We start from the raw sequence: 20470 nt of genomic DNA on the forward strand, positions 1-20470 counted from the left end.
CATGTATTTCTTTCCTTGGGGCATGACAACCAGACTGTCATTACCAGAGATCATAGCGAGCCAACACTTTCAAAGTTCTGGGATAGCCATGCTGCCGTTCATAGGAGCGCTCCCATCTGCTTTTGGCTATTGAGGAAAAAAATTCATCATCTCCTAATATAAGGCTCTGTTGTTCCCATGAAATCAGGAAGCCCGTACAGACACAAGCATGCTAGAGTAATACTGACTGCAAAGGTGAGCATGCGCAGCATGTGTCTAGGGCACGGGTTCTTTCCTTCATATATTTCCTTAATGCCTTCGTTATGAGTCTTCTTCCGAGAATTTGTATGTATCATGATTTGGGGAGGGGGCTACACATGTCAATTCTTTTCAATGCTCCTCCAATACCTGTCTCTCTGAGCCTCCGGAACCCCCTCTTTCAGCTTTTGGAGCCCCTCCTCCACATTATGCCATAGGGCATCATAACATCTCGACTGGATAAAACCCGAGCCACCTTCATGGCCAAGTCTCAGCCAAGCAACCAAGTAGGCTGTCAGAGCCAACCTCAGCTGTAGAATTAGCACGTTAAATCCCTGATGCACCTCCATGGATTTAGAATGACTGTGTAATCCCTCCCCGTCTTAGGATGGCCTCCCACATACATGCCATGCCCAAGGATTATGTCAAGTCTTGCTGTTAGCAAACTTTTGCCTCACGTTTGCTGTGTAAACTCTCTGCGCTGCTGCCCCAGTGTGCACCGGACCCTTTGAAGCACAGTAGGGTTTGGCCTCATTTCCTCATGTTATAATGGTAGCCAAGTGTCTTTGTGACCTGTCTTTAAAAGGTCTGCCCATCCCTTTTCAAAATATCTGCCCCCATGGAAGGCCATCACAGAGATTTTAAACAAAGGAAACTCAGTCTCCTCAAACACATTAAAAAAAAAAAGTCATTTTTGTTGGCAGGGGAGGCCCTGTGGGTGACTCTGGAATCCAAGAGTCTCCATCCCACCGAATCCAATTAAATGTCTCTATCCCAGATGTGAGGCCTGAAGTCTTCCGTGAGTCATCCTCGGAATTTTCCCATACGACACTTGCAGGTGTTGTAAACTCTAATGATGCGACCCACACAATCAAACTTTATGATTCATCTTTCAGCGATATCATCCCCGCGGCTACATAAAACCAAAGATGCCTTTGCAGGTGCCATGGACACACCGTGGCTCTTCCAACTATCATCTAAGCTGAGAGTTAAATGACCAGGCTTCGTCACTTGTCCTCTAGGGAGTGTGCTCCGTCAGGTGCATTCAAGGATCCACCCCACCACCACACACACACGCCACCCACAGTCCCCATGACTGAAGTCATGGCCAAGTGCAGAAGTTAGCGGGGCACCCAAGACATGCGCTTCAGTTAGCACTGAATAGAAGCCCATCATAAGTGATGGCATAATTACAGTCCCACCATGCTGTGGGTTGTGAGTCACCGGTTTCCTGTTGGCAAGGAGCTCAGCACTTTGCTCAAGGCCAAGGGTACAATGAAATCAATCAAAGTCGCATCTGTTGGAGTCTGTCTCCTGGGACCTCCTGGGTCCTGGTCAGTATCAGTGCGGAGCCAGTCAGGAGACAGAGCTCATGTCCCTAATAATGTAAACATGAACTTGAGGGTTTTAATATCAGGACTAATAATCCAGCACAGGACAGTTAATCACTTAAGGCAGTAAAAGAGAGCCCTAACAACCCAAAGGCAGTCAATGAGACAGGCAGTTAAGTCTCTGCAGGGGAAAAGTAAATAAGAGACAGACGGAGGGGCTGGTGAGATGGCTCAGCCGATAAAGGTGATTGCTGCCAAGCCTGACGGTCTTGGATCGATCCTTGAGCCCTATACGGTAGAAGGTAAGAACTGACTATCACAAATTGTCCTCTGACCTCCACACACATGCCATGACAAAACACACACACACAAGTAAGTAAGTAAATAAATAAATAACTTTTTAGAAATTCTAAAGGATGGCTTCGAGAGCTTATCGTCCTTCCTTCAGCTAACTCAGACTTCTACTATAAGGAAGACACACCACCAGAACACGCACCCTACAGGAGCTAAGAAATTGGCCAGGCCATGTGAGCTAGTCTGGCCTATACCAATGGCCCTCCGAGTGGGAGCATGATCCAAGCATGTATGTTTGATATATAAAAGTGACTTCCAAGTAGAAACAGGGATGCGTTGGGGGGGCGGGGGGGTGAGACATCTGGAGCTGTCGCACATGGGTTACAGAAGAGATGAGGACTGGGTCTTTGCCTTTGTGGTAGAGAAGCGAAAAGAAGGGAAGGAGAGCCCTGGAAGGGAGGAGAGCCTTTCCTACTGCAGTCACCCTCATATTCGTCTAGCGCCCTCTACTGATTGCCTCTCGCGTTGCTCCCTCTGGCAAATCTGTTAAGGAGCCAGCTCCAATATGCCAAAGAAGGATGTATGTATTCAGCCAGTGTGATGGAACACGCCTGTAATCCAGCACTCAGGAAGGCAGAGGCAGGTGGATCGCTCTGAGTTCACGGACAGCCTGGTCTACAAGGCAAGTCCAGGACAGCCAAGTCTACACAGAGAAACCCTGTCTCGGGGAGGAGGGGGTGTGGGGTGGGGAGGTCTAGTCAGAGCTCAGTGGTGATAAATTAGTAGATGGCACAGGGAGAGAGGCAGGTGGGGTGGGGCATGTGGGAGAGGGAGGAGGGGGTGGGGCGTGGAGGCTGGGGTTTGGGCAAACAGTTATCAAGGAAGAAGCCAGAGAAATGAGTCCTTTGGAAGAGAAGTTCACCTGGGCTGGGGCCCTCAAGAGTCAACACTCATCTCCATCTCACCTAAATAAAAAATAAAAAAAAAAATAAAAAAAATTAAAAAGGAAAGAAAGAAAGTTCAGTCACATACCAAACACAGCTCAAGAAAGCCACATTGTTCCACTTTCAAATGAACAGAAAATCAAATTCCTGGACAGATTCCTTCTTCCCACCCCTGGGGATAAGTGGGAAGTGAGTTGAGACGCATTTTATTTTCTTGAAAAGACTCTCCCAGCTCCTCGGCTCCTGCTGAGTCAGGCTGCCCCCGCCATCTGCAGACCCGGGACCTTCAATCATTCATTCAGCAACATTTTCTACGGGTCTACAAGAGCCAAACGCTGAGCCCAGGAGGATATTTGGCTGTGAGCTCAGTTAGCCTGCTCCCTGCGTTTGCGGCTAAGCAGCTCCCGGTGAGCATCAAGAGTGCTGAGTCCTGAGTAAAGACCTGTCCAGCAACTGGTGCACTCAGATCTAAATCTTCTGGAATTTCTGGGCCAATTATATGACCTGGGTTCTAATTCTGCTTAGTTCTTTTCTGTGTGACCTAAAGTATTCATGCACATGCACAGACAAACACACACACACACACACACACACACACACACACACACACACACACACGATTTTTTTCAAAGGAAGTTGCCACTGTTTTATTCACCAGTACCAGAGCCTCTTGACCACCCCCCATGTTAGACCCTATCATAAATTGAAACGCTCCTAAGTGAAAAGTGCCTTTAACCCACCTAACCTACCTAGTGTCACAGCTAGCAACACCATACCCAGAGAGTATGGGTGGCTTGGCCTCTGGTCACATGACCACCACCCAGCATTACTATAGAGTGCACACTATTATATGAAAGGCTGCTGAGGTAGCTCAGCAGATGAGGATGCTCGCTTCCAAGGCTGATGACCTGAGTTGTACCCCCAGGATCCGTGTGGTAGAAAGAGAGAACTGACTCCAGCAAATTGTCCTCCAACCTCCACATCCACGGGCACTCTGGGGCACATGCACACCCACACACATATGCATACATAGGTAACAAAAAAAAAAAGCTGAACTATTGCAAACCAGGGAGAAACAGCCCCTATTGTGATACAAAATGCCCTTTATCAAAGGACAACTGTGTCAGTAAAGAGTAAAGCATACTCAGCCCTTTTGAATATTTTGCCTCATAGCTAATCCTGCAGAAAAGGTACCATTGTATTCATTGTGGCGTGTTTAGGGGGGCCATGCCCTGTCACTTCCTGGTCGACTCTGAGGCCAGGAAGTCCAACTTTGGATTCTTGGTTCTGGAGCTGGTACCCCTTTCAACACCTAGCTGGGCCGCTGAAAGGCTTTGTGAGTTCAGGTGAGCAGACCAACACTTCCTCCTTTCTTTCTTTCCTTCCTTCCAAGTGCTAGGAATTCTGGGACACTGGCTTCAAGACAAGCCTTTTGTCAGACATCAGATTCAGCAAAGGAAACACGGACGCATTCCCTGTCCTCAAGGGGCTCAACACTGTGAGGGGCAAAGGAAAAAAAAAACAATGTCTGCGCCACTCACAACACACATGCATCAGTTAGCTTCTGGTATGTAACAAATAGTCCCCCATTCTTCCCGGCATAAGAAAGAAGTGTTTATAATCACCCCGGGGTTCTAGAGGTTGGTCAGACAGCCTCTTCTAATTAATCACATTTACCCAACAGATCAGCTGGGTAGCTGAAAGGTTGTCGATGACCTCATTGGCAGGCCTGGCAGCTAGGACTAACTATTATGGGATGTGCCATGTCCCTCGAGGTGCTCTGCATCACCCAATAGGCTATGCAGGCTTCCTTACAGGGCATTGTTCCAGGACAATGCAAAACTGAGTGCCTCTGAGGTCAGGTAGTGTGAGAATCAAATCCATATATCAAGGCCAGTTTTCATGTAACTAGAGGGATACAAAACAGGAAGTATCTTGTCCAAGGGCGTGCGCGCAAATTGAATGCAATGTAACAGCTGCTTTGAGCCACTGCCCCGCACCTTCCCCACTATGATGACTAATCTTGGTTGTCAACTTGACACACCAGGGAAAAGGGAACTTCAGTTGAAGAATCGCCTCCATCACACTGGCTTTGTGGCCATGTCTGTAAGGAACTGTTTTTGCTTAATGGCTGATGTGGGAGGGTCCAGCCCAATGTGGACAGTACCATTCCTAGGCAGGTGGCCCTGAGCTATGCAAGATAGATAGCTGAACATGAGCCCGGAAACAATCCAATAACAGCGTTCCTCCTTGGTTTCTGCTTCAGGGTCCAGCTTTGAGTTATTGCCTTAGCATCCTGCTCTGAATTCCCATCTTAAGGTCCTGCTCTGAGTTCCTGCCTTAGGGTCCTGCTCTGAGTTCCTGCCTTAGGGTCCTGCTCTGAGTTCCTGCTTTAGGATCCTGCTCTGAGTTCCTGCCTTAGGGTCCTGCTCTGAGTTCCTGCCTTAGGGTCCTGCTATGAATTCCTGCTTTAAGGTCCTGCTCTGAGTTCCTGCCTTAGGGTCCTGCTCTGAGTTCCTGCCTTAGGGTCCTGCTCTGAGTTCCTGCCTTAGGGTCCTGCTCTGAGTTCCTGCCTTAGGGTCCTGCTCTGAGTTCCTGCCTTAGGGTCCTGCTATGAATTCCTGCTTTAAGGTCCTGCTCTGAGTTCCTGCCTTAGGGTCCTGCTCTGAGTTCCTGCCTCAAAGTTCTGCTCTGAGTCTCTGCTTCAAAGTTCTGCTCTGAGTTCCTGCCTTGGCTTCACTCAAGGATGGACCTGTAAGATGAAATAAATGCTTTTCTCTCCAAGATGCTTTTGGTCATGGTGTTTATCAGAGGAACAGAAACCAAACTAGAACACTCACTATAGAGTTGACTGTACCCTTGAACTATAACCCAGAATAACCCCTCCTCCCTTAAGCTGCTTTTGTCAGGTACTGTTGCAGAAACAAGTACCTAATATGCTGGGTGAGGGCAATAGGACCAGGGTCCCCTGGTACCACCTCTGTGGGATGCCCTCGTCCATACCTCTGCTGTTTAGTGGGTAGAATAGGCAAAACAAGCTTAGAATGTAGGCTTCTGACATAAACTATACCAAAAGGCAAGGTAGGGAATCAAGTGCCCACCAGGCTGGTCAGTCACACACACAGAGTCCCTGGGTGGCATTCAGAGAGCACGTTTATTTACAAAGCGCTTTACAAACATTACCTTACACCTCCCCACAGCCCCCTGTGAGGTAGGTCAGTAGTCATATCTACAGTTTACAGATGGGGAAATTGAGGCACGAAATGGGGGTGTGGCCTACCCCATTATAAAGAGAACTTCCCACCCTCCCATCAAAAAAAAAAAAAAAAGCAAAATAACAACAAAAAAAAGCACTGGTCCTCCACCCCATAGCACCCCTTCTGAACTCTAGGAGCTGTCATCAGCCCTGCTCTACCCTGCCCCAACCCCATGGCAGCCTCACCAAGAGCCACAGGGGCCTCAACCTTTATCCATCGCCTTGTGGATCATCACCGGCCCAGGCTGAGCAGGACCGAGCCATGGAGGCCTGAAGGCCAGGAAAGAGGGAGCTGAAGTGATATCATTCTGCATATCCTGGGCCAGGCGGGGATGGAGCCCAGGAGGGAGGCACAGGTCCTGTTGCAGGAAACTCAGAAGCAGAAGTAGGAAAAGCATGACAAGCAAAGCACCCCGCCACCGGGTCTGCAGGGGGGCAGTGGGGTGGAGAACGGAGCTGCAGGATGCTCAGCGTGTCCCATTGGCAAGACAGGGAAGAATCCCAGCTTCAGGATGCTCAGGCACCAAGCCAGATGGGATTCAGGCCCCGCCAAGCCCCAGCGAGCCTCCGCCACGTGCAGAAGGGGCCACGCTGGATGCAAACCTCGGATACTCTTTCTCCGCAGGCTCTCATTCATTTCTTGCCAAGGACTGGAATGGGGTGGAGGGGCCTGGCCTGGGGTCCCTAGCACCGGCTGTTCTGGCCGGTGTCACTGTCCCAGGCAGGCTTCTCTGCACAGGTCTGCAGGGCCCTCTAGAGGTGGGGCCGGCTGCAGTCTTGCAAAGCTCTTCCTTGGCCTGCAGGTCTTCCCATTGGGGGGTCGCCAAGGCAGTGCATCATCATCATCATCATCCACTCCAGTGTCCTCCCCGTGGAATTATGGCTGAGCAAAGTTGGGGGCCACAGGCCCTCCTCACCAGTCTGGGCTGATGGGCCACACCCTGGGTGCTTAGTGGGTGCCCCAGGCCAGGCGCCTGCTATCTCAGCTCCAGAGCGTCCAGGTACTCCAGGGCCACATCATAACAGAAGTGATATTGATCCTGGGGAAAGAGCGAGCCTTGAGCCCTGGACACCCTCCAGAGAAAGGGAGTCAAGGGTGACGTTCTAACAAGCCAAGGACTAGAACAGAGGACCAAAGTTGGGGACCAGACAGGGGTGTGGGGGTTCTGAGGAACCTGGTTGGGCTTGGATGGGGGGCTGACATGGCTGTGCTTGGGATGCGCCTCCTCACCATGGTCTCCACCATATTGGGCTTGTAGTTCCGAAGCATTTTGGCAGCAAAGAAAACATCCACCAGGCTGTGGCAGCGGATCATCTCCAAGATGGTGGCGCAGGCGCAGAAGGTCCCACTACGGCCGCCCCCGTTGCTAAAGGAAACACAGAAGAGGTTTGGGGCAGGACCTGGGAAGCTAAAGGTGAAGGGTGGAGCTAGGCAATCAAAAAGCCAGGAGCAAGCCAGGCGGCGGTGGTGCACACCTTTAATCCCGGTACTTGGGAGGCAGAGGCAGGGGGATCACTATGAGTTCAAAGCCAGCCTGGTCTACAAAGTCCAGGACAGTCAAGGCTACACAGAGAAACCCTGTCTTGAAAAAAAAAAAAAAGCAGGAGCAAGGTCAGAGAGGCCAAAGGTGGGGGTAAAACTAAAGAGCCATGTAGAGTAGGCTAGGGGGATGAGAGATAAGAAGTGGGGCCCAAAAGCTAGCCCTAGGACCAGAAGGTTAGAGGTAGTTCAGGGTTGCCATGGAGACTGACATCCAAAACTATCAGAAGATATCCTCAAAAACCTTGGCCTGTAGATTCCTAGGGGAAAGATCCAGCTACTCTTCTAGTCACAGAGAAGGGTAGCTCAGAGGGCAACAAGCCCCAGAGCAAGATGGGAAAAGGGAAGACCAGTCGGGGCCAAATGTGCAGATGCACAAGCCAAACACAGGCACTGAGGCCAGCCTGGGGCCACCAGGGCTCCTCTCTCACCTCACCCTGTTCCCGTGACCCGACATGAGCCTCCTGGGGGCCTAACTGCCCCCTAGCCTCCTGCTGCAGGAGTCTCTCACTAAAACCGAAGGCTAGCCCTAGGAGGACAGAGCCCAGGCTAGCCCTGGGAGGCTCACAAAGCACAAGAGCATGAAAAAGAGATGGCTATACCCAGTCATGAGTGAAAACATGCATTTCTGAACGGAGGTGCATATAAATGTATGAATGAGTGGGATATGCAGTAGAGAAAGATGTTTATATATGTTTAGACACGCATGCGTGCACGTATAAACACAGACTAGGATCCCACTGGCATAAAGGGGGTGCTACATGGAGCCAACAAGATGGCTCAGTGGGTACGGGTGCTTGCCACTAAGCCTGGTGGCCTGAGTTCAATTCCCAGGACCTACATGGTGGAAGGACTGACTCCCGCAACTCCTGCTGAACTCTGACCACCATACACACGCTCTCACACAAGAACATATGCATGAGTACACGCGTGCACATGTGCGCGCGCACACATTAAATAAACAAGTGTAAATATTTTTTTTTTTTACAGTTTTTAAAGAATCCTACAAGGAGCCAGCAAGATGCCTCAGTGGATAAAGACATTTGTCATGCAAGCCTGGTGACCTAGGTTTGAGCCCCCAGAGCCCAAGTCAAGGTAAAAACAGAAAACCAACTCCACGAAGCTGTCCTCTGACCTCCAGACATGAGCTGTGCCATGTGCACACCTACACGTCATACACACAGGCACATACACACAGGCACATACAGGTGAAAAACAAATTTCTATAATCTCACGGGGGTGAGGCATTCTGACAGGACTCATTAAACACAGCTAGTTGGAGAGCGCAGGCCACAATCTCTGAGCTCCTTTGTGCTGGCCCTGAGGGCGTCTGTCAGTCTCCAGCTCTTTACCCACCATCCTACCGGAGAGCACTCACAGACAATGTACCACGGTGCGCCCGTCCCCGCTTTCTGCCTGCCACTTGTCCACCTCGGCCAAAAGGTGCAGGAAGGCCTTCCTGGAGTCGGGCGTGTCCCGATAAGCTGACCAGCGCAGGAACTGGAAGTGACGTACAAGCAGGTGCCCCTCCTGCAGCTGGAGACACAGCAGCCAGGCAGAGAAACATAAGCACAAAGGTCACAGGGGCCCCTGATGACCTCGAGAGCGTCACTAAAGGCAGCCTTGGCCACCCCAGACTCTCATCATTGGGCTCCTCAGGACACTCACCCGAGAAGTGTTCTGCACCCGGAACACTCGGGCCACCAAATCCTCATCGGCTGTGCCAGACACAAACTCCACCTCCATGAGGCCATACTGCTGCCGGCCCGGCTCTGGCCAGTACTGCAGACAGGGCTGGGACATGGAGAGGGAGCTGAATAGAACAACGCCAGTCCCCACCGCAATGCCAGCTCTGGGGGTCCCACCCTGGCTCAGTGTCGGGCTCCAGACTCCGCTGCGGCACACCTATCTCCCCCATCAGAACGCAAGGACAACTACCCAGAGCCCTGATCACAACAAACTCTCCACAGATGGTGCCGTCATCCCCGCAGCTGTGTGGCCGGAAACCTCCGTTCTAACATGCTAGCTTCATCCCACAGGTGTGTGTGCGTGGACTTCTGCATCACGCGACCTTGCTCTGGGAAGAGGCAGACATAACCCCACCTATCCCAAACCAACAATGCCTCCTCCTTGCTCAGAGTCCAGCTTCAGCTCAGCGACAGAACAGCCCCTGATGCTGGCTTCATTTCCCCATAATGCCCCCTGTAGACCCCACTGGAGATGGGAGAGTACAGAGGAGGCCCCTCAACACACACACACACACACACACACACACACACACACACACACACACACACAAAGCGCACATGTCCTGCAGCATAACAAGATAACATAGCCTACCCTAAGGCAAAGAGAAAACAGGAGCCTTGAACTTGCTTTACCTCAAAGTATCCTAGACAGTTTAGGGGAACTACCGCAAAAGCAGAAATTTTGAATTAGACTCTCCAGGGATGGGGAGCACAGCCCTGCCACCTCCTACTATGTGACCTGGGCGAAAGCAAAACAGCCAGCTCCCACCTGAAGTCCTCGCTTGTGGATTAGGAAACCAAGGTCCCAGGAGGGAGTGTGACATTGCAAAGCTAACAGACAGCAGACAGCGGAGCTAGGCTCCCGGTCTGGACTCTGGGGGGCCAGCGACTCTGGGAACAGCACCCATAAAATGCACAGGGACCATGACCAGCCTCACCCAGGCGGAGTTGGACTGGTTAAGCTGGTTGAGCATGACGATGGAGGTGCACCCATAGTCGTAGACCAGCCGCCAGAAGTCGGGCGTGGTACTCTGCAGTGGGTGCAGGGTCACGATGAAGGCTGCGCTCCGTGTGTAGCTCTGCAGGGGAAAGAGGGGTGGGGGGATGGGGGGGTGGACGGCACTCAGCAGGGCCCTCTGATGGTCCTGACCAGTACCTCCCAGAATTCAGAAACTTTCCTACAGACTGGTCCACCCCAAACAGACCCTAGCTGACCCCTTCCCTCAGGCAAGCTCACTGGCATCTAAAAATGAGTCCCCAGGGATGCCAGGCCCACTACGCATGGTTGGAACCAGGTACTGAGGCTTCAGCAACTCAGAGGGGACCAAGTCTATTTTGTGGCTTTTCCTGCTAGCAGCCCATTCCCATCCATGACTTTCCCCAGACACCAGAGCCACCCCTCCAGCCCCCGTGTGTGTGTGTGTGTGTGTGTGTGTGTGTGTGTGTGTGTGTGTGTGTGAGACTGAGGTGAAAATCGGGATAGAAGGGGGGTCACGAAATCCTAAGCTTCCATCCAAATTATGATACTTCCTAGGACACACACATGGCACTGGGCTGAGTAATGGCATCTGTGAGCCTCTCCCGTGGCTCCCCCACTCCCCGTGCCTTGTGCTGTCCTGCTGAGGGGCTCTGGGCCATGAACTAGGCCACAAAAATCCTACCTGATTCAGACAAACTTGGGGGGGTGGAGCCCCCCTCCTCTCTTTGCGGAGGTCCCTAGTTGTGTTGCCCGGCTCGGTTCCCTTCACTTATTCCTCCCCCCTGATCAGTTGCTGCCCTTGGCTCTTTCCTCTCAGCAACTGTGTGTTCTCGCTGCCTCACTCCTCGCCCCCATCATAGCCTGGCCCTGATGTGTCTAGGAGGGCAAATCAGCCTGGCAGAGGGCCCAAGTCACACACACACACACACACACACACACACACACACACACACACACACACACAGCCTATCTAAAGTCCCGTTCTCCTTCATTTTCTGTAACATTTGGTTCTCCCCCCTGTCTGGCTCCTATAGTTTACTCTGAACTGGCTTTAAGAGGGGACAGGGACAGGAGAGAGACTCACAGATTCTTCTCAGAGGGTGTCATCCCCCAGTCCCCAAGACCTAGCAACCCATGTCCTGCTCTGTTCGTAATGCCCAGTAAAGAAGATGAAGTCCCTTGGGCCAGGGACAAGGGCGGGTCTGCTAAGTGGTTCCTGGGCCCTCAGACCACAATTAGATAAGGACCCAGGGGTCAAATCACCACTGCAGGCCAGGGCCTGGAGCCGGGTACAGCCCCCCTCTCCTCAGAACAGGCTTCTCTGGCTCTAAATATCAGGTATCACGTCCTGACCTCATAATCCCCAGGGATCCGCACCCAAAGTCCTCCTCGGATCACTTCTCCTGCCCCAGGCTCTGCTGGGACTGGTCCTGGAGGTGACCCTGCCTGAACTCTACCACCCAGCTCTGTACTAAAGCTGACTGACTGTAATATTAGAAGGGGAACATTGGATGGCCAGAGTCAAAGACTGATCGGGGTTAGGTCTCCCATGGGCCCCCCTCGTCTCACTGAGTGGGCAGTGAGGGGGCTGTCCCTCTACCACAGCCCCCTGCAGCCTCGAGCTCTCACATCAGTCAGGGCTGCGTTGATATAGTTGTTGGGGTCCCCGTCAGTGGAGATGAGGAAGGGCAGGCAGCGGTCCGGTGGTAGCACGTCCATGCTGCGGTTCTTGTCTCGGTTCCGGGGCAGCAGAGCGATGCTGCACTCCTCCACATCCAGCGGCGGTGTGACGGAGTTCAGCGTCTACCGGGAGGGAGATGAGGGGTGAGCGTAACACTGAGCAGAGCCTGATGCCCCAGGGCTCAGTGCATAACAGGGCTATGGATGATAAACATTAGCTTGTCAGTTCTCTCAAAGCTGTAAACCTGAACCCCTACCTCTTCCCTACAGCAGACCCCAGGCAGGAAGCAGAAGGTTTGGTCACAGCTCTGTCTAGACAAAAATGCCACCCTGAGCACCTGGCAAAGATGCTAGCTAGGGCTGCTACGTCTCTTCACCACACCTGCAGGCTTCAGGTACCGAAGTCTGTTTCTCTCTTATTCTTAGGCATCCCTCCCAGGACCTCAAGTCTGACATGCTCCCCAAAGCTGATACCTTTCTCCAGGAATCGCCAGCCACATTTCCCAGGCCACCCTATGCTGGCTCCAGAACGCGCAAGCCAGCAGATGCCATATGGCTGAGGGAACATGGGAGCTCTGAGGGGAGGGAACCTCTGGGTCTCTGGCACCCAGAGATCAGCACGTTCGTCTGGAGAGCAGCCTGCAGCATGGTGAGCCCGGCCCCACCCAAAACAGACCCCCAGGGCCTAGGTCTATCGTGGGTCTAGCCTGAGGATCCGAGTTCAATGTCAGAGCCCACGCTTAAAAAAATAAAAGCCTTGTGCCTCTGATTCCCTGATGGCTGGCACAAACTTGTCATCTCTGTAATGGGAGAGGAAGATAGGCAGGCCACCCCGCCCTGGGCCCCCAGACCTCCCCAGGACTCGTTAGCTGGCCAGCCTGGGTTACTTAGCAAGTTACATACCAATGAAAGACCTTTCTTTTATTTTTTTATTTTTTAAAAGATTTATTAATTTATTATTATGTATACAGTGCTCTGCCTGCATGTACATGTGCACACCAGAAGAGGGCATCAGATCCCATTATAGATGGTCGTGAGCCACCATGTGGGTGCTGGGAATTGAACTCAGGACCTCTGGAATGACAGTCAGAACTCTGAGCCATCTCTCCAGCCTGAGATCTTTCTTTTAAAGGGGGGGGGGGGAGAGGCAGACAGTATCTGAGGCCAGCACCTAAGGTTGCCCTCTGCCACCACCCCGATACACACAGCGCTGAGCAGGTGGCACATGCCTGTAATTACAGCGCTAGGGAGGTAAAGGCAGAAGTGGCAGGGACACAAGGTCGTGCCTGTCTACACAGCAAGCTCAGGACCAGGCTGGGCTACATAAGACACTGTCCCAAAAACAAAATAGACAGAAAACAGCAGAACCAAGGACAGGCAGAGGCCGAGCAGAGCACTGTCACTTGTGTCCCTGGATCCAGCTACCCCGGAGGGCACCTCCACGGCTTGCAGTTGCTGGAGCCTCTGAGCTAGGTTTCTTAGGAAACAAGGAGAATCCGGGGCCATGGGAATTTCCTCTCTCTCCTGGGTGGCAAAATCAGGGCTCCTCACAGCTCCTCAAGGTAAGCCAGGATCTGAACCCACATGTACCTGACCCCAAAAGTCTGAGGTCACAACTGTTCTAACACATGTCCTTTTCAGTCGCCCAACTCTGTCTGTCCCTCCAGCTGGGTCTCAGGCCAGTCCTTCCTTCCTGGTGGTTAATAGGTACAGTACTGGGGACACCCAGTGTACTCGCACACACACACCATGTCTATATTCATACACACTTCTACACACACACATCCACTCCTACACACACACACCCCATTCCTATATACACACTCACACACCCCACACCTACACACACACACTCATCCTTTACCCACCTACTTACACACAAACAAACCCTACTCCTATACACATACACACCTAACCCTATACATACTCACACACTCCTATACACACTGACACACCTAACCCTTATATACATATTCACTCCACTCCTATATATACATAACCATGCCTTTGTATATACATACCCAATTTTACATCCCACACTCACATGCCCCACACCTATACACACTCACACACCACACACCTATACACACACTCCCCCCACACCTATACATATATTCACATATCTCACACTTACATACAGTCATACACCTCACACCTATATACACACACTTACACACCTCACACCTATATACACACACTTACATGCCTCACATCTATACACACTCATACATCTCACACCTACACACACTTCACACCTATATACACTCACAACCACACACCTATATACACACTCACACACCTCACACCTCTATACACATTCACACACCTCATACCTATACACACTTACACATTTCACACCTACACACATTCACACACCTCACACCTATACACACTCATACACTTCACACCTATGTACACACTTACACATCTCACACCTATACACACACTTACACATCTCACACCTATATACACACTTACACATCTCACATCTACACACACACCTCATACCTATATATACACTTACACACCTCACACCTACACACACTCACACACTTCACACCTATACACACTCACACACCTCACACCTAGACATGCTCACACATCACACCTATACACACACTCACATCTCACACCTACACACACTCACACCTATATACATACTCACACACCTCACATCTACATACACACCTCATACCTGTACACATACCTCATACCTACACATGCTCACACACCTCACACCTATACACACATTCACACACCTTGCACCTATACACACACTCATCTCCCCACCTGGAACTCTTCCCGAAGCTGGGAGGAGTTACTCTGAGGGTCGATGCGGATCATCTCCCTGTAGGTGGCTTTGAACTCATTGACAGGGATGGTGGTCTCCCCACACAGGCAGGCCTCCAGGATTGCATCGTGGATGAAAATGTACTGTTCCTGGAACAGGAGATGAGGATGTAAGAATGGGGAGGGGACTAGAAGCTTCGCTCTGCAGAAGATGAAGGGCAAACAAGGTGAAAACTGAGGCCAGGGCGGTCAGCTGAGTCCAGCCATCACCTCAGCTCATCGCTCTCACATCCCAGAATTCCTAGCAGATCATCTGAGTGGTGAGGGGACAGTTCAAGGTCCCAGATCTAGTGAGGACACAAACCCTGGTACATGAGACTTTAGAGCCCCATCCCACCTCTCCATCCCTACCATCTGACTCACCTAACACAACACCCTGAAGTTTAGAGAGACCTAGGAGCCCCCACTCCACCCCCAGGCGCCCGCCTGCCGCCATGTTTGAGATGGTTGGGGAAGGAAAAGCCGAGGATGCCCAGAAGCTGTGTTACTCCAGCTCTGAGCTCCATGGTAGAGACCCTGAGGCCTAGATGGAGGGAAGAGGCAGGGACAGGGCTGGCCCAAACCTCAGTCTGGATCATGTTGACCCGCCGGGAACAGAGGGTCTTCACACAGTTGTAAATGTCCACGACGCCCTCACACTCGGCCATGTCCAGCATCACGTCGAGGACGATGTAGCAGCCGGTGCGGCCAGTGCCTGCACTGAGGAGAAGACAAGGCCAAAGCCACATCAGAGCCTTGGGCAGGCGCTCCGGACCAGGTACCTGTCATATATCTATATACCTTAGGGGCTGGGAGCACAGCCAACAAGGAGGGGCTGTGAAACAAAGGCTGGAGTTTGCTGTAATGTGGCAGAGGACCCAGTTGGGCACACAGAACAAGCCCTCCCTTGGGAGGAAAAGGACGGGAGGACACAGAAGTGAGGCTGGCTCAACTTAGCAACCAAGACTGGGGAGAGAGACGGAGGTGATACTCAGAGTTCAAGCCAAGAACACGCTCTGCCCCCTGGATATCCCAGTCAACTCGTATCTTTCAAAAACCCCAACACTCACCCCCATCCACATCCCCAGTGGGGCTTCCAGAACTCCCGGGCCCTCTTCCGTGGTCTCAGAGCAATATGGCTAGCTTCTGTTAGAACACTTGTCACGTGATCCCTGCTTGTGTCGCTATCGCCCTACCTCCACCTAGAGCCAAGTGCGAGCAGGGCTGTGTCGGAGTCAACGCTGATGTGTGTGCTCAGCACAAGGAGCAGTGCTGATGGGGAGGAGGGCTGAGACCGAGGAGTACCCAGCTCAAAGCACACAAGCACTTTTGGAAGACCTGGGCGGCATCCACTGGGACGGAATGCTCACAATGGCTATTCTGTCCCTACACATGTGTGTGCATTTCCTGCCAAGCAGCCACACCTTAGAGCAGTGGTTCTCAACCCGTGGGCCATGACCTTTTGGGGGTCGAAGAGCCTCTCACAGGGTCACCCGAGACCATCAGAAAAGACAGCTTGCTTACATTACAATTCTTTAACAGCAGCAAAATTACAGTCATGAAGTAGCAATGAAAATAATTGTGTGGTTGGGGGGGGGGAGTCACCACAACAGGAGGCACTCTGTTAAAGGAGCATAGCGTTAGGAAGGTTGAGAAGCACTGCTTTAGAACATCTTTAGTGCCGCCTTTTTGTTTAAGCACCATAATTGCTGATGAAAGTCGGTGAAATGCCTGCGACAGAAAGCGGAGAGATACACCCTGGAGTGTGATGCTGTGTGGACGCACCTCACACACTGAGGTGAGGGGAGAAAGTCACACAGCCGACAGCTCACACTGACGGACTCAATTCACACAAAGTTCAAACCCATGAAAGGTTTCTACAGGGGAGAAGTCAGCGATTGCTCCGGGATGGGGGTACCTTCCAGAACTTGGGCTCTGGATGTGTGTGTGTATATGTGCACGCGCGTGTACACAGTGGAAGGGTAATACTTGTCCGTGTGTACAAGCATGTCAGAGGCCAGAGAGCAACATCAGGTGTCATTCCTCAGAAGCGCATTGTTCCTTCTGAGACAGAGTTTCCCGCTGTGACCTGGGGCTTGCTGATTAGGCCATGCCGGCTGGCCAGTGAGGGTCAGGGATTTTCCTATCTCTGTCTCCCCAAGACCAAGATTTATAAGCACATGCTTCCCCTCCCCCAAGCCCAGCATTTTACATAGGTACTGGGGAATCAAACTCAGATCCTTGGGCTTGCACAGCGAACCCTTCAGTTAGTCATCTCCCCCTCTCCACACCCCCTGGGTCAGTTTCTCCATCTGAAATTAAGCTAATGTTTCAATGTTCCTGATATAAACTACACTTTGCATTATGGACTTTTCTGTATCAATTAGAATTCATTCTTAAACGGTGTTATATTGGGGCTGGAGAGATGGCTCAGAGGTTAAGAGCACTGGCTGCTCATCCAAAGGTCCTGGGTTCAATTCCCAGCACCCACATGGTGGCTCACAACCATCTATGATGGGATCTGATGCCCTTTTCTGCCATGAAGACATAGAGCACTCATATACATAAAGCACATAAATAAATATTTTAATGCAGTCTTAATGAGATCTGAAGAGAGAAGACAGGGACACACAGAGAGGGTGAGAAAGAGAGGGAGAGAGAAAGAGACAGGGAGAAAGGGGAGGGGAGAGATACAGAAGAAGGGAGAGAGACAGAGAGAGAGAAAGAGAGAGGGAAAAAACACTGTATTTTCTGGCATGTAAAACGACTGGGAATATAAGAGGACCCCCAACTTTTTCAGTTAAAATATAGAATTTGGAATATACTCACCACATAAGACTACCCCTCTTTGAATGCACACCCTGTGCAACATACTCAGGCATGTGTCTATTTGCCGGCAGCGCACACACAGCCAGGGGCTTTATTAAATGCCAGCGGACAGCCAGTGCCAGCCTACACTGCCCCTTTAAGGCACGCTCTACACTCAACCCAAAAACACTACAGCCCTCTGAGTCAAATGGGTGGGTTCCTGTGGAGAGCCCAATCCACACTCGCGTTCTCCTCTTTGAGATGCAGTGAGATGTGTGCAACTTGCTCCTCTCTGCTTCATACTCCCCACACGGAGCAGGGAATCAGCCAAGGCACCCCCCACTATGTGTGTCGGACATACGAAGCAAGCTGCAAGTAAGTACCTGGCGTATAAGACGACCCCCAACTTTGGCACAGATTTTCAGGGGGTTACAAGTCATCATATATGCTGGAAAATATAACAGCTAGGAGGATTCAAACAAGGGAAGACAGCCATGTGGTGTTTGGGAGTTGGTAAGAATACTGCAGAGGAACCAGGATGAGCCACAGGGACTGTGGGCTTGTAGGCTCCATGACTCCTCGGCTCTCGCGACAGGACTCCCGTAGGGTACCAACCTCAGAGCCAAAGCTCATGGGATCTTCAGGGAGTCATTCCCTCCCATCTTCTGTCTCCAAGCAGGCTGAACCCAAGCCCAGAACTCCTTAGGGACCTTGAACCTACCCGACCCCAGCCCAGCTCCCCCAACCTGGGCCCATCTCCTTGAGATCTCCAGTGTCCCCACCTGCAGTGGATGACAATGGGCCCAGCATCAGGTGGAGTGGAAGCCTTCACACGCCGGATGAAGGCCAGCAGCCCCGTGGCATGGTAGGGGACGCCGTGCTCTGGCCATGCTGTGAAGTGGAACTGTCGGACCTCATGCCGGGCTGAGTAGCCTCTCTGTGAAAACCGGAGTGGTGACAGTCAGTTGCCAGCGGCACCCACTGGACACCTGCTGTATGCCAGGCTCTGGCAAGGTAGGTAGCAATGCCTACTGTGCATGTGAGAAAAGGAAAGGCCCGCACATACAGCCCCCTCTGCCAACACTGAGCAGGCGCACACACTCTGTGCTTGGACTGAGTCTACCAGATGCTTAAAGCTATGCTGTCCAATCTTGCCCATCTTGCCCCTGGGTTGTGGTGCAAACAGAAGAGAACACTGTGAGCTGGAGACGCCATGCTTGCACAGCAAAGTACGCTTGTCTACTGAGCCATCTGGCCAGCCCTCCTCTGAGGACTTTACAAAGTAATTAAGTGGGAACATGGACCCTGATACATGAGGAAACGCTCTGGCCATCGTTTTTCTCATCTGCACAATGGGTCTGATGGTAAACATACATCTAGAGCCTCCTAGAGCTAAGACAATGTGTCTAAGAGGCTCAGCACAGCGTCTCACACAGCAAGGAACAATGCAGGGTGGTCATCACATCCTCTTCACCATATCAAATGCCCGCTGGAATCTATCAGGAACAGCTACCATCTCACCCCTTAGATATGCTCTCAGCAAGAAGGGCTTCCTTGGCCCCCCTCCCCTTATCCACCCCCCCCACAAGCCTGGGGCAATGCAGGCTCTACAAGGGACAGGTGTGGGGAGCACTCACCCGCTCCAGGGCAAAGGTGCGCACCACATACTCAGCCAGCGTCTCTGTCTTTACCAACGTGATCTTGATGTCCCCGTACATGTCTGAGTCCTCAGGCCAGTAGCGGGAGCATTTTACCTGAGGCCCCCCACAGCAGATGGTTCAGTGGGCTCTTAGCCGTCCCCCCCCCAATGAGGCCCACCCTGTCCCCCAGCCCACCCTCAGCCCCGCTTACCCTGCCCACCTCTACCAGCTTGGTGATCATGACGATGCTCGCGCACTGTTCCTGCCACACCATGCGCCAGAAATCGTAGATCATCTCAGGCTTCGGCCCTAGGGGGCACAGAGGATGCCTGTCCCTGAGCAAGGTCCCTCCCCGTGGCCAGCACACCACGATGCCCGTTGACATCACCCTTTGCTGAGATGCCCCCAGGATCTGACCCCAACAGGGGCTTCTCACTCACCCCAATATCCCCCACCAACCACAACTTGATGCCTGTAGGGTCTAGAATGAGTCATAGCAGGGAGGAACCAGGCTGGAGAGCCTGGTGGACTGAGTGAGAGTTAATGAGCTGTTTGGACGGTAGGCCCTCGGTCCATGGAGCAAACCTCCAAGAGAGGTGGATAGAGAGAGAGAGCAGCAGAAAGGGACCCAGGTGGCCAGGTGGCCCAAGAGGCATGCTCCGTAACAGTGAGGATGGGCCTGGCCAGCCCTTGGACATGCATCTCCACGGGGACACACACAGCCAGGATGCTGGGGATGGATTAGTGACATTGGGAGACACAAGCAGACAGGGGAGAAAGGCTACAGTTAGATGCAAGAGACCTGGGCAGGCGGGGGCAGGGGTGGGGGTGGAGGGTGGGGTGGAGAGACAAATGGGGAGACAGACAGGGAGCTGAGCACATCAGCAGGGAAGGCAGGCACGCAGGCAGTAGACATTCCAGATCATGAGACGGTGACACAGGCTGAGGGGCCAGGTACCTTGAGTGGCTATGAAGTGGTTTGACCTGTGGTAGCCCTGGAAGAGGAGGATAGGGTGGAGTGAATACCAAGGGCGCAGACCTCTGTTCCCTCAGACTCCCACCCCTATCACCCTCCTTCCAGGAGCAGCATCCTCCGGAAACTCCCACCCTCGTGTCTCTGGATGAGGGTGGCCTTGTCCTTCCAGTCCCAAAGCAGAGACAAGGGACGCCAAGACACCAGGGTC

At 52.2% G+C, this 20470-nt stretch overlaps 1 protein-coding gene across 7 annotated transcripts in view; it reads right to left on the minus strand.

Annotated features, from left to right (window-relative positions):
- Positions 1 to 5941: 5941 nt before the first annotated feature.
- PTPRU (protein tyrosine phosphatase receptor type U) overlaps positions 5942 to 20470 on the minus strand; it is an 83686-nt gene continuing 69157 nt past the window's right edge. For 5 of the 7 annotated variants that reach the window (XM_084785124.1, XM_084785118.1, XM_084785120.1 and 2 more), the window contains 12 exons: positions 20245 to 20281; positions 19498 to 19595; positions 19284 to 19400; positions 18429 to 18583; positions 15423 to 15558; positions 14800 to 14949; positions 11959 to 12132; positions 10289 to 10429; positions 9271 to 9396; positions 8981 to 9138; positions 7294 to 7429; positions 5942 to 7102 (listed from right to left, as the gene is read on the minus strand). In XM_084785124.1, the coding sequence (XP_084641250.1) occupies positions 7040 to 7102; positions 7294 to 7429; positions 8981 to 9138; positions 9271 to 9396; positions 10289 to 10429; positions 11959 to 12132; positions 14800 to 14949; positions 15423 to 15558; positions 18429 to 18583; positions 19284 to 19400; positions 19498 to 19595; positions 20245 to 20281 (1491 nt within the window). In that variant the 3' untranslated portion in view covers positions 5942 to 7039. The remainder of the gene's footprint in view (positions 7103 to 7293; positions 7430 to 8980; positions 9139 to 9270; positions 9397 to 10288; positions 10430 to 11958; positions 12133 to 14799; positions 14950 to 15422; positions 15559 to 18428; positions 18584 to 19283; positions 19401 to 19497; positions 19596 to 20244; positions 20282 to 20470) is intronic. The other 2 variants (XM_084785119.1, XM_084785123.1) reach the window with 1 other exon arrangement.

The sequence above is a fragment of the Acomys minous genome, assembly GCF_964271855.1.
Source record: "Acomys minous genome assembly, chromosome: 6".
In the NCBI taxonomy this organism is placed as follows: Eukaryota; Metazoa; Chordata; class Mammalia; order Rodentia; family Muridae; genus Acomys; species Acomys minous.